The sequence below is a fragment of the Rhineura floridana genome, chromosome 1, assembly GCF_030035675.1.
Source record: "Rhineura floridana isolate rRhiFlo1 chromosome 1, rRhiFlo1.hap2, whole genome shotgun sequence".
NCBI classification, from domain to species: Eukaryota; Metazoa; Chordata; class Lepidosauria; order Squamata; family Rhineuridae; genus Rhineura; species Rhineura floridana.
In genome coordinates this window covers 49,086,654-49,101,519 of record NC_084480.1, presented here as the reverse complement: position 1 = coordinate 49,101,519, position 14,866 = coordinate 49,086,654, and the positions used below count along the sequence as shown (strand labels likewise).

At 42.0% G+C, this 14,866-nt stretch overlaps 1 protein-coding gene across 5 annotated transcripts in view; it reads left to right on the top strand.

The window, feature by feature from the left end:
- The window catches only part of ARHGEF28 (Rho guanine nucleotide exchange factor 28), a 244,137-nt gene extending 230,668 nt beyond the window's left edge, over positions 1–13,469 (top strand). For 4 of the 5 annotated variants that reach the window (XM_061621010.1, XM_061621004.1, XM_061620991.1 and 1 more), the window contains 2 exons: positions 8,260–8,373; positions 11,715–13,469. In XM_061621010.1, the coding sequence (XP_061476994.1) occupies positions 8,260–8,373; positions 11,715–11,875 (275 nt within the window). In that variant the 3' untranslated portion in view covers positions 11,876–13,469. The remainder of the gene's footprint in view (positions 1–8,259; positions 8,374–11,714) is intronic. The other variant, XM_061621020.1, reaches the window with a different exon arrangement.
- Positions 13,470–14,866: the final 1,397 nt, after the last annotated feature.

The window sequence follows — 14,866 nt, the reverse complement described above, 5'->3', positions numbered from 1 at the left end:
TCAAGCCATGTGCTGTTGAATTTGGCTTCTTTTTCTGTTGTCAAATTTAAAAAATGCTGAATTCTGTACAGGAAGAAACAATTATCTCGTTGGCCACTGTGTGAACAGGATGCTGGACTAGATGGGCCACTGGCTTGATTCAGCAGGCTCTTCTTATGTTCTTGTGATCTTATGTTAAATGTGAGCATACCTGCAAGTGGCATCAGGCACAGAAAAGGAGGCTAGGGTTCACCCAAAATGTCCTGGGGGCCCATTTAGAATAATGCTACCATTTAAATGCTGGGTTTATCTTTGGAACCGGATTTCCCCCCCACTAAAAGGAGTTTGTTATTAAGGCCTAGTAAACCTGTCCACTTTGATACTGTTGGTATCACAGCTATTCATTATTATATTTATTTATTTAATTTGTATCCCGCCCTTCCTCCCAGCAGGAACCCAGGGCGGCAAACAAAGCACTAAAACACTTTAAAACATAAAAACAGATCGTAAAATACATTAAAACAAAACAGCATTAAAAACATTTTAAAAAACAACCTTAAAAAGGGTTAAAAACATTATTAAAAACATATTAAACAATTCTGACACAGATGTAGACTGGGATAGGTCTCAACTTAAAAGGCTTGTTGAAAGAGGAAAGTCTTCAAAAGGCGCCGAAAAGATAGCAGAGATGGTGCCTGCCTAATATTCAAAGGGAGGGAATTCCACAGGGTAGGTGGCACCACACTAAAGGTCCGTTTCCTGTATTGTGCAGAACGAACCTCCTGATAAGATGGTATCTGCGGGAGGCCCTCACCTGCAGAGTGCAGTGACCTACTGGGCATATAAGGGGTAAGACGGTCTTTCAGGTATCCTGGTCCTGAGCTGTATAGGGCTTTGTATGCCAAAACTAGAACCTTGAACTTGGCCCGGTAGCAAATGGGCAGCCAGTGCAATTCTTTCAGCAGCAGGGTGACATGTTGGCAATACCCTGTTCCAGTGAGCAGTCTCGCCGCCACATTTTGCACCAGCTGCAGCTTCCAGACCAACCTCAAGGGCAGCCCCACATAGAGTACATCACAGTAATCCAGCCTAGAGGTTACCAGTGCATGGACAACAGTGGTTAGGCTATCCCGGTCCAGAAACGGCCACAGCTGTCTCACCAGCCGAAGCTGGTAAAAGGCACTCCTAGTCACTGCGGTCACCTGGGCCTCTAGCGACAAAGATGGATCCAGGAGCACCCCCAGGCTACGGACCTGCCCTTTCAGAGGGAGTATGACCCTATCCAAAGCAGGCAACTGACCAATTATCTGAACTCGGGAACCACCAACCCACAGTGCCTCCATCTTGCTAGGATTCAGACTCAGTTTATTGGCCCTCATTCAGCCCACCACCAGGTCCAGGCAGCGGTCCAGGGCTTGCACGGCCTCTCCCGATTCAGATTATACGGAGAAATAGAGCTGGGTATCATCAGCATACTGCTGACACCTTGCCCCAAAGCTCCTGATGACTGCTTCTAAGGGCTTGATATAGATGTTATAGAGCATGGGGGACAAGATGGTACCCTGCGGCACCCCACAGCACAGCTGCCAGGGGCCTGAAAGACAGTCACCCAATGCTATTCTCTGAGAACGACCCTGGAGATAGGATCGGAACTACTGTAAAACAGTGCCTTCAATACTCAGCTCGCCAAGTCGGCCCAGAAGGATACCATGGTCAATGGTATCAAAAGCCGCTGAGAGATCAAGTAAGAACAACAGGGTCGCACTCCCCCTGTCCTTCTCCCGATAAAGGTCATCCATCGGGGCGACCAAGGCCGATTCAGTCCCATAACCAGGCCTGAACCCAGACTGGGATGGGTCAAAATAATCTGTTTCATCCAAGAGTACTTGCAGTTGCTGCGCCACAACCCTCTCAGTCACCTTCCCTAAGGGGGTATTTGCAACCGGTCGGTAATTGTCACAAACCAATGGGTCCAGGGTGGGCTTTTTCAGGAGTGGTCGAGTCACCGCCTCTTTCAAGGTGGCTGGAACTACTCCCTCCTGCAATGATGTGTTGACCACACATTGGATCCACTCTGTCAGACCCCCTCAGCAAGCTTTAATAAGCCAAGAAGGGCAAAGGTCGAGAGGACACTTTGCTGGCCACATCATCGCAAGCACCTTATCCACGTCATCAGGCCACATCAACTGAAACTGTTCCCAAGAAGTTGCAGCAGACATTGCACTGGACACCTCATTGGGGACTACAGTAGATGTGAATGGGGGTCAAGACTGCTACGGAGGCGAGCAACTTTACCCTCAAAGTGCCTTGCAAACAATTCACAGTGGGCCTCCGCAGGGTCTAAGACTCCATTTCCTGGAGTTGATGTCAACAGACCCCTGACAATACGGAAAAGCTCCACCGGATGGCTACTTGAGGATGCGATGGAGGCAGAGAAGTGGGCCTTCTTCGCCGCCCTCACTAGGTACCATGGCAACTTAAAGAGGGTCTAAAGCTTGCAGTCGTGTTGACTTCAACATTTGGCCCAATGGACTTGTGTATCCCCTTCACTTTGTCTTGAGATGTGCAAGTTTTTCTGCGCTATTCTCTGCATGCTCAGCCACTTTCCCACCCCCACTCCACCCCTGCAACACACACAACAGCAGTGACAGAGTTAAGAAGACGTGCATGTTTTACAAAAGATCAAAGCTAATGAGAAGCAATTTGCAAAGCTAATTATTTTAATTGCCAAATCTCTACTATTTAAAGCTAGTGGAAAACATCAACTCTAAGGCTTGCCTTTCTGTTTTTCCAAGTTAAAGTTAACACTTCATTTTATATATTTTCCTAATTTTTCAGGAGGCATAACACTGTATATATTTTTTGCACAAGGTGGTATTTTGCATCCATATTTGCCATGTTTAAATCCATATGTTTCCCTCCATTTTTTATACAGCTGGTATCTTGCTGACTGGTTAGATCTTGAAATATATGGCATACCTGTCTTTTTCTACCAAATAGTTTCTCAATCCTCAATTCTTCCCTTAGCTTAACATTTCATTGCAAAAGTCCTAATCTGAGGTCCAAACTACACATTAAGGGGAGGTGCATAGGCATTACCCGTCCCAATTAGTTATAATGGAACAAACAGCATAATTTGATGTCATCATGCTAATATTTCCTTACCACATTTCTATTCTGCTTCATTGGTTTCCACTTGCAGGGTAGGGAAATGCCAACATAATGATGCCAAATCGCTCATTTTTTTTCAAACAACATGTTACCAGGGAGATGGGAGGGACTGTGGGTCAACTTGTAAAATGGCAAGCCAAATTGAGTACTTCTTTCCACAGTACAGTTAAAACAATGGAATTCGCTCCTACAGGAGGCAGCAATGGCCACCAACTTGGATGGCTTTAAAAGAGGATTAGACAAACACCTGGAGGATAAGGCTATCAGTGGCTACTGGCCATGATGGCTGTGCTCTGTCTCCATAGTTGAAGGCAGCATGTTTCTGAATACCAGTTGCTAGAAACCACGGAAGGTGTGGAAAGTGCCCTTAGGTTCTGCTTGCAGGTTTCCCATGGGCATCTGGTTGGCCACTGTGAGAACAAGATTCTGGACTAGACGGGCATTTGTCCTGATCCAGCAGACTCTTCTTACGTTGTTATGAAGTTTGGACTTCAACGTCTTGAGAGTCTTGAGAGAGTATTCCTCAGATGCTAAATCCATGAGTAGGTATGTAAACTGTACTATTTTAATTTTAAATAACAAAGTGTCTAGTGGCACCTTAAAGGCTACCAACACGTATATTGCGACATAAACTTTTGTGGACTGGATGCATGAAATGTAATCCTAAATTGGCAGGCATATATATACATGGCTGGAGGTGGGGTTGATGGAGTAGAATGAGATTATTACCGTATATTCCGGCGTATAAGACGACTGGGCGTATAAGACGACCCCCGGCGTATAAGACGACCCCCAACTTTTCCAGTTAAAATATAGAGTTTGGGATATACTCGCCGTATAAGACTACCCCTGCTTATGACATGCAGGTACTTAGCAGGAAAACTGTCACTTATAAACTTATAAATATTAATATTTGGATTGTCCAGTTGTTTTGTTTTTGTGCCTAGGAATTACCACCAAAAACTGGGGAAAGATGTGAGAAATCTTTTTTTTAAAAGCAACATTAAATGCCTAGACTCTAGTTTCCAACACTATGGAGTATTTGATTGATTAAGAGAATTTATATCCTGCCCTTTTGCTGTTAAAAACAGAGCTCAGCACAGCTTACAAATATAGTAAAAACAATAAAAATACACAATCAGAAAAAAACAAGCCAAAATGTTAGGAAAAGGAGTCTTTCACACCACATGCTCAGTTCTAAATACTGTTGCAGCAAGTTTTACAAGTTCCTCCAGTATTCCACTGGTGCAGGCACTCAGACATTCAAAGTACTGTATGTTTCTTAGGTTTTATAAAAGCAGAGCTTTGCTTAACTCAAAATTTCTTCTCCCTTTGATAACCACATCTACACAGGTTCCACCTCCATACTCAAAATGAAACTGAGCCTGGAAGTGTACAACAACCCCACACATACCTTGCTAATTCGATTATCAATGCCAGGATGTCTGTCTTATCGACTACTCTCCTGCTCCCCCCCCCCCCCACACACACACCGGGCATCATGAAAGACCCAGTCCTGGGCTCAGAAAGAAAATAAATATCTGGTCCTCTTCAAAGTATTGATAAGCCTCTTGTTTTAATTGAAATAATAATTATAAATTCTTGTTCTTATCACTAATGGGAGTTAATTATCTTGCATATGCTGCTGTTGCTTCTATGGCTGTAACGGAGTGAGGTTAAAGATAAGTAAAATGCAAATAGGAAAAAAAAATACAGAAGGCAGTAACACTTTCCTAAATGTAATACCATACCAACCACAACAAGATTCCTATAAGGCAAAAAACTCAGCATCTCACAACCAGTCAGGATTCCTAACCAAAAACCAAAAATATGATAAATGAAGAAATATTTATATAAGCATAACTATCAAATATATTTATTATTTACACAACTGTAAAGATATTTATAGTGCAATCCTAAATTTATTTATTCAGAAGCAAGTCCCAGCGTATTCAATGGGGCTTACTCAAACAGGGACAGAAATGCAACCTCAAGTGATAAGCAACTTCATTCACACAACCCAAAATTCCGAATCATGCCACTTTACACTGTTTTGCAACTGTTTATACTTGTTTTTATGGTTATTGGATTTTAAATGGCTTTATTTCTTGTTGTGAGCTGCCTTGGTTTCCAACCCTACCTCACAGTGGTGTTGGAAAGTCTCCATACACACACGCACACACTGCAGATGTATAAATACATACAGCCCATATAATAGTTTATTGTCAAACCAATTGGTCATTGCAGAAAAATCAGTATTAGTTTTTTAAAAATCAGTATTAGTTTCCTACAGAATAAAAACTGCAATACCTAAGTAAGCCCTGCCTACTTGCTTTAAAATAGGACTGGGGGGGGGGGGAGAAAGAGAACACAAACACAATTCTTTTTTACATTCACTCCAACGTCCCATTGATTTTCAGCACATTCATAATCATGTCTACTCAAAAGTAATTCCTACTGAATTCAATAGGATTTACTCTGGACATATGGGATTAGCACTGTTTTTACCCCCAAAAGCAACTATTGGGAAGGTTTTCAAAAAACTGCCCAGGATCTGACTCCTACACACAACAGGGGGAAAAACTGAAATGTATATACCTACCCAATTTATGAGATTTTCAGATAAACAGGAGGGGAAACCACCATTTTCTGGCCTTGCAATGAGGTTTTGCAGACACTGCCACCAAACAAACACTTCACTGATTGGCTGAAATCCTGAACGGGCGGGGTTAAAGCTACAAAGTGCTATACAGTAGTTTAAAAAAAGATTTAACCGGGGGGGTGCCTGACGTTTTTATATATATCTCGAGAACCGCACCACCTAGAAACTTAATTTTTTTTTAAATGAAAGTTGAGAATCCGGGCCACCTAAGGGGCTAGCCGGGCACCGGGTGACATGCTTAGAATCCGGGTAAAACCCGGCTATCCGGGCAATATGGCAACCCTAATAAGATGACACCCGGCGTATAAGACGACCCCCGACTTTGGAGAAGATTTTCCAGGGTTAAAAAGTCGTCTTATACGCCGGAATATACGGTACTCATTTTGGAAACTATCCCAACTGTAAGAAAAGAAAAAAAACATGCAAGGACAAGGGAGTGTGCCCCCTCCCATATTCACAAAAGTTTCCTTTTGTGAAAGGGAATTTTAAAGGAGGTATCTCTTGAATGTGCTGTTTTCTTTATTTCCAGAGGGTTAGCTGTATTTGTTGCAGCAAAATTTTATTATGGCATAAGCTTTTGTGGACTAGTCTCTGGTGGACTGTACTCTATGAAAGCTTATGCCATAATAAAATGTGTTAGTCTTTAACGTGCTACAAGTTACTTTGTGTTTTTTCCTTAGTTATATACCAACTTTACATAGTTGTATTCTGAATTTTTTGTGCTATTATAATAAATACCTGTGGGCCATTAATGCTGCTCCCATCTCCCCTCCCCAGTTATAGAAAGAATAAATTTGTTCTGTCTTTGTCGCTTTTAGTTTTCCACTTGAAAAACAACTCCTACTAATAATAAATATAATAATAATAATAATCCCTGCTGGATTAATGCTCTTATTTTATCATTCCTAAAATAATTACTGCTTGACTGTGCATAAAGGGATATACGAAGGCATTTTTTCTGCTCTGCCCTGCATTTGTTATATGCAGCACTGTTTCCAATCCGCTACAGTTTGTCTTTTGCCAAAAACTACATTGTTCATCTTCCTGTCCTCTGTGGCAGAATTACATAATTTATGTAATTTACATACTTAATTACATAAGTTACATTGTCAGTCCATCCTATTCATTTCAGTGCAAAAGAAGTACCATGCAAATGTGGAGGGGGAATGTAATTAATTACGTAACGTTTATGGACTGAATACCAGTTGTTCTCACTGGGCTGATTTCAGTTCCAGACATGGGACTAATAAGCATATGTTGGCAATTTCCGCTTCCATTTCCGTTTTTATCAAAATCCTCTGACCTCCCTACATGCATATAAACTGGGGCAGCTCTGTCATTAGGCAGGGTGAGGCGGCTGCCTCATGCAACAGATGCTGGGGAGTGGCAGTGATGACAGAACTATGTATGCTTCATAACCTGCCGTCTGCCCCCTTGCTGTCCTCAGGTGTGGTGAAGGATGCTGTCCCATCCCCAGTGTTCACGCAAGATACATTGTTTCTATTTGTGGAAAGGTGGGGGTGCCATTTTGTCCTTTGCGTCAAGCAGCAAAATACCTTGTAAACATTTGGGACTACTAATCTACCATCCAGTTTAGTGCTGTGTAAAATATTAAAGTTGACACTTAATTTCTTTTTTGCCATATACATTGATTCACCCAGTGCTCAAATTATAGGGGGTTGGGGGAGGCCTGGCTTCCTTGCTTTTTCTGCTAGCCCCTGGCACTATTATTTTGAGAAGGCTGGGGGTGGGCACAATACAGTTTAAAGTGGGAAGAGACAGGAGTGGAGCTTGTAGATTCCATTAGATCAGGTGTGAGGAACCTTCAGCCCCCCAGATGCTGCTGAACTACAACTTCCGTCATCCCTGGCCATTAGTTATGTTTGCTGGGGCTGGTAGGAGATGTAGTTCAGCAACATCTGGAGGGCCAAATGTTCCCCTCGCCTGCATTAGATCCACATTTTCTCCATAGCGTGGGCACCAGATTCACCATTTATTGTGCTTTTTCAGATAACTATTGAGACACCCTTTTACAAAAGTAGGCAACATCATTTTAAATTATAGGCAGTCATCTCAAATGATGGCAATAACTATATATTTTTCTCTTACATTAGATCAGATCTCATAGATGAAACACCCTGGGCCTTTTGTCATGTGAGTGTAAAAGACCCAGGATTGTACTCCAGTTATTCAAGGACAGTGTACATAGCTTTGGCCTTTTTTTCTTCCCTAGATATTTGAACTTTAAATCACAAGAATGTTTACTAATTATTTAAGTGCAATTAATCTTCATTAGAGAAAGCAAGGAATATGAATGCATTAAATTATACTATAACGACACCATTCTGGGATTTTCACTTACTGGTTTCATACTGTTTTTGCCCTTTTGAAATGATGGTCAAAGAAACATGTTGGTCAATTAAAAAGGTATTGCTCCTATTTCACAGGCAGTTGCACAGAAGAAGTGAACAGCAGGATGCACTCAGCCAGTGAAGATTTCATTAGGAATCTAGGAATGAACTCAGAACTATCACCAATGAGCCAAATATCCAAATATCAAGGTGAGGTGTGAAACTCCAAGCTAATTTCTTTTTGTTGTGTTAAACTGCACCTCACTTGGGAAATGCATACACACAATCCATGCTTGCTTTTGTGCAAAACCCAAACTTGCCTCTGAGGTTGTATTGTGGCTCGCAGATTTTTGTCTATTATAGGCAATTGCTTCTGGTCCTTTTCCCTAAAGATACAAGGCAGGGAAATTTTGTTTTATGCTTCCACCTAGTCAATCAAGCCTGGCCCAAAATATTCATTCGTCTGCAGTACTTTGCATTTAATTTCCCCTGGCTTCTTTGGCTAATAGCATGTGAAACTACCCACAATGCCCTAGGATTTCTCACTGGATCCTACTGCAACTTTGGGGAATATCTGCATTATGAGAAATCATTAATTATTTCCCAGCAAGTGACAGAATATGGTAATAATAATGTTCTGAGGGGGAATTTTTCCTACAGGGGGTCTCTAAGTGAACAGCGTATCCTACAGTAAAACTATGTTAAGCTGTAATGCTACAGATTACAGATCCAGTGTTTAAACACTTCCTCATATAAAATATTCCCTGTGTATAGAAAAGTAAGTGCCAGGAAGAAGAGTTCTAACATAGCCTTCAACCTGATACTCTACTTTTCTATGTGTAGGGTTTTCCTCCTGCAAAAGCAAGCAATCCTCTAATCTGAACTTCAAAGTGGTACAGGCCAGGTATTGTTTTACTACAGCCTTTCCCAACCGGTGTACCTCCAGATGTTGTTGGACCACAACTCCCATCAGCCTCAGCCATTGGCAGTGCTGGCTGAGGCTGATGGGAGTTGTGATCCAACAACATCTGGAGGCACACTGGTTGGGAAAGGCTGTTTTACTATATGCTGGGCTTCTTGTCTAGTGAGCCTTAAGGTTTCAGAAGGATTTGTTTTCAGAACTTTTAGAAAACCATCTAAATTGAGCAGCGTAGGCAAATGGTTCCTAAATAGTTCAGTCTGATTTTATTATTAATTTACATTGTGCCTTTTTCCAGCATGTGTTTTTTGACCTTTTCTGATTCCCCCCACCCCCCATTCTAGCATTATGGCAAGGTTGCTTAAATCCAGGCCAAGAACTGCCCTGAGTAACAGTATACCTGTTACTTGATCTGGCTGTCCTGGCAATTGAAATGGTTCAGTGACATGATCTACTGCAGTTTCTGTGGTCTATTTTAATACATGCTACTGCTTTATTTTGAATGTAGGTACTCATATTTTGCTGCACACCATTTTCTGCCTTAAGAGTATGACCCAGCCATGTTCAGCACTTTGAATTCCTGTTGATTTCAATGGGAAATGCTCAGCTTACTGATTAACCACTAGGAAATATTTAAGCATGTGCTTTATTTTCATATTTAAATAAAAAGATTTAATTTTGGATGGAATTTTGCCCTAAGTTTTAAAAAGATGATATATACATTTTAAAAATACTCTTAATATTGTATCTATGTTGTTATTATGTGTGACTTTTTGGAATGTTACTAGTGCCAAAAAAGAGAAACTTTATACAGAAAAAAATGCATATCAATTCCTTAATCAGAAAAATGCCACAACTAATGCTAGGAATCCACAGTCAGGGCCGGTCCTAAAGGGCGGCCAGGTGGGGCATGGCCCAAGGGCCCCTGGAGCTACAGAGGCCCCTGAGGGGCCCCTCTGCTCCCCTTCCACGATCCGCGGCAGGAGCCACAGATCACAGGACATGAAGAGCTTCTGAGCCGCCCGCCACCCCCCACTTCACCTACCTTTCTCTCTGCTGTTTTTTGCAGTGCATGCAGGGTTGCCATCAATCAAGATGGCGGCCAAGGTTTCTGTAAGGGGCTAAAGCCTCTGCCGCCATCTTGGTTGATGGCAGCAATGTGCCATCAACCAAGATGGCAGCAGAGGCTTCAGCCCCTTACAGAAACCTTGGCCGCCATCTTGATTGATGGCAACCCTGCGCGCGCAGTGCGTGCTGCTGCAAAAAACAGCAGAGAAAGGTAGGTGAAGCGAGGGGATAGTGGGAGAATGGCGGGCGGCTTGGAAGCTCCTGTCCTGCGATCCGCAATCCTGCAGCGGATCGTGGAAGGGGAGCGGAGAGGCCCGGGGCAGGCTAGTGCCCAAGGGCCCCAGCATGCCTGGAGCCGGCCCTGTCCACAGTCATTTGTTAATTCCAAAGGTGATACCAAAAGACTATTGCCACTTCACTGTGACATTTAGGACCAGACTACAGCATACACACTGCAAAACCCTAGAGCAGGAGTGGGGAACCTGTAGCCCTCCAGACTTCAACTACCATCAGCCCCAGCTGGCATGGCCAATAGGCAGGGAAGATGGCAGTTTTAGTTGAGCAAACTCTGCAGGGCGACAGGTTCCTCATCCCTCCCCTAGAGTGTGAATGTAGAGAGAGTCCCAACAAAAAATTAACCAGAGGATGTGTTTGCCCCTCTCATATTTTCCTTCCAGTTCTTTTGGCATTCAGATACCACCTTTTTCAACTCTTTCCTCCAGAAGTCATTCTCATAGCTCTCCAGCCTGTGATGTGGCAGAGGTGCCGCAGGATTTTCTGTATTTATGTTCCCCATACTTCTGGTGGGGGACTGATGCCATAACTGTGGTGCTCCGTCAGAGTGGCCCAGTGCTAACAAGCTTAGTAAGAGCAAGTGTGAGCTTGCAGCATGCAGAGTTTGTAATTTCCATATTTGAAATGGGACCATCAGGTCACTTGGTAGCTCGTTGCTGAAAGGTCCCATAGAAGAGTGTTGGGTGGCTGCCACATGACAACTGGCAGAGATGGAGACCTACTTGCAGTACAACACTGATTTTCTCACTCACCTGCCCACCTGTTGTATTGTCATCTAGATGCCGGCTTAAGATGTTTTTATTTTTAAGTATTGCAAAGATGCTAATTTGAACCATGGAAATGAAGCTTTTGCTTTGCTGTTCTAATTGAAGTTTAATGGTGATGTTTGCTGATTGGATGTTGTTGTTGTTTTAATTTGCATTGTAAACTACCCTGAGATAAATATTATGTAACACAGTTTATAAATGCCTTGAATAAATAGATAAATAATAAAAAATAGCTATTCTTAAAACACAGCTCTCTGCTTGTCTAGTGCAGGTGGTGTAGCAAATCCTAGTGGCCTTGAAAGGAGAATCAGGAGTTGGCAGAAAGGAATAGTTCAAGGGGCACCCAGCAAATTTACTATGTTTATTTTTTTAACAAAAAATATTGGTATATGGCAAATATAGGCCTCTTATTTTCTTTAAGGGATCTTTTGTTATTTTCCCGGGGCAAGTGCATGTGACAAGTGGAACTACAATTTTAACGTGCCCATGTTTTTGTGTTCTAGACATGAATGCATTGCAGAACCAGTGCCCAAGACTACACAGTTCAAGTCTAGGCAGTATCCAACCTCAGCATCCTTCAGATGTTCTGCTGCACAAACAACCATGTGATATGGGACAAGATTCAGAAAATGGGGACATTGAAGAAAATATTGTTTATCTCTAAAATATTTCTTCCTCTACTACCAGTAGCACTTTAGGATTGATTTTCTCACTGTTCATAGTTGCTCTTTGTCCAAATTACTTTGAGGATAGCTTATTTATTGCAAAATACAAAGTTTTCCAGACCCAGAGGATACAAAAGTTATTTTTAAAACATGTCTGTAATATTTAAATTGTGACACATCTGAAACACTCTTTGAGCAACATCAGACACTGTTGGGCTCTAAAATGAGGAATGACTTATGTGTGATGCAGTCACCACAATTGGACTTGAGTGGAAAACTTTCTATTCCAGGTTAAAGCTGCACAGTCCTTGTGAAGCTAGTGCTGTGCATAATAGGAGCATTTCAGATTTCATAATGAAACTCCACAACCTCTTTAAAAACAGTGATATCAAATGAGACAGTTGCAAAGGCAAGAGCACTAATCTAGTTGTGCTGCAGTTCAACTATGATCTAGATCAAGGGTGAGCAGAAGGTCGATCAGGATCTTCTGGTAGATCTGTGGGTGGTTTTAAGCAGAGTGGCAAGGATTCTTGACTCCTATTCATTTAACAGTAGTAACAACAAAATGATTCTTCTCCCCCCAGCCAGGAATTTACATTATAGTGTTGAAATAAAAAAACAAAAATGTGTGTGTACATGGGGAGAGGCAGCAGCGGTGGAGGGGAGGAACCAAGATTAGATTTTTATGTAGAAGGATTGTGAGCTCCATTCAGTTCTGGTACTAAAATAGACACCTAGCTTCAGAATTATTTAATTCTACATATGCATATATTTTGCACTGGGCTCTGATTGGTGGATCTCTGAATTCTAGTAAAAAAACAAAGCAGCTCTCACAAGCCTGTAGTGTCCCACCCATGAGTAGACACATCATAGTAGACCATCCCTAGCCATATTACCACATCATGTCTGTCACAGAATTAGCACTTTATCATCCCTTATCTCTGTAATGTTCTGGATCTTCTGGATCTCACTATGGCCTCCATGAGTGATGATACTGCACTATAGAAGATCTTTTGCCAAATCAGAGCTGGAATAACACCTTGTTTCCACAGGGAACATTTTGGTGGCCTAGCATGGTCCTAAGGTTTTATTCTAAAAGTGAGGAGCCTCAGGAAATGGATGTACATCTCCATGATTGCCTCCCCAGGCTAGATTTGCTTGGTGAATTCAGCTTCCTTCTTAGCAGACGTTTGTGTCAGAGACCAGTCTCATCTAGCTTGTATATAACTTGCTTTTCAAAGCATTCCAGGTCAGTTTTGTGGTGTTTTGCATTATAACTTGTTCTTGGCTACAGCAAGTGCCCTTTCTATCAAACCATTAAAAATTCATCACATGAACATTTCTGTTTCTGGGGAACTGAGAGGAAGATTATGAGAAAAAAATGTAGAGTTCAATTTTTTGTTAGCCTAACCAAATCGCCTACAAATCAGTGTGTTTCTTTCAGGACACAGAGCTTTGATACATTATAGAGTAATAAATAAGGATTTTTTTCCTGTGCATTTTCATACATAATTGCATACTTTTTGAATTTAATAAATATGCTATATCAACAAAGATATTTCTTCATAATTCCTGGTACATCAGTCCACTCCTACTACCACCCTTGCAATCACAGTCACTGTATGATCAGACCCATGTTCTGAAGCATATTATAGCTCCTGTTGGGCAGAGCGGGAGGACCTTGTTCATTTAGTCCAGATGCTGCCTGCACATGGGTTGCAAGGGGCCAAAGCAAACTAGTGCTAGGGAAAGGAGTCTAAGCAGGCTGCTGTACCTTTCAGTGCTCTCTTCAGTCAACAGTACAATGAACATGAAACATTATGAACATGAAGCATTATTTGCTTTGCTCACCCATATTCCCTGTAAAAATAGATAGTTTGGTCAGGATATCAGTTGGCTCTGTACTTAACATGCAATAATGGAGGTGGGGGAGAGGGGAGATTTAAAACATAAGCCAATAAGCTAGCCAGTCTTTAAACCAACATGCATTCTGTAACTCTATCCATCATTTAGACATTTTTAATGTTTAGTTGAATTAAACATGAGCTTTTGAAAAACATTAAGGATCCACTAACTCAGGATAATAGAGTTGCAGTCCTTTGTTCCTTCCCTCCCCCTGAGCAGCTGTATTAGAAAATGCCTGCGATGCATGGTCAACATATACTCACACAATTCCTCTGTAGGGAGGTTCATGGGCACACAGGTACATAGGGCAGCCTTCTCCAACCTGGAACCTTCCAGATGTTTTGAACTACAACTCCCTTCAGCCCCAGCCAGCACCACTGGGTGGAATGAAGCTCATAGGAGTTGTACTCCAAAACATCTGAAGGACATCAGGTTGGCGAAGGCTGGCATAAGGAAATGTAATATTTTTTGCATGGTACTGGGAATGTCTGGGACAGTATCAGCCATGTGACCACCACTGTGTTTTCATGCTTTTGCACCTGACAAGGTAGCAATTACATCTCCACAGTAGCTCCCAGTCACAGGGGACCAGGTAGTGGAAGAGATTAAAGGAGCAAAGGGAGCAGAAAAATGACATTGGGGAATTATAAGGAGGAATCGAAACAGAGCGGAGGATGGTCATTAATCTCCCTAAAAAGTACCAGGCTCAAGCCTACTTTGAATCACTGCTGCCTGATTCCAAATGTTTCATTTTGTGACTGACTAGATTTAAGACCCAGAAAGGTGATCTAACATTTTTCTTTAAAAATGTATTTCATTTAAAATGGCACACAATTGCTTACTACTGGCTCTCATATTGTACAGAATCGGTGTGCCAGTCCTTTTCAAGCCAAATGGAAAGAAGCTCTTTCCAAAAATGATATTCATGCAATCATTTATTGGGGGAGAGGGAGGGAGACAAGGGCATAGACCAAATGGTAAATCCACATCAATAGGGATTTCTATTTTCATGTCCTTTCACAGGACTTAAATTGGTTTCAGGTTCATCATCCTGTAAATATTTATCAAATTCTCTGGGATTCCAG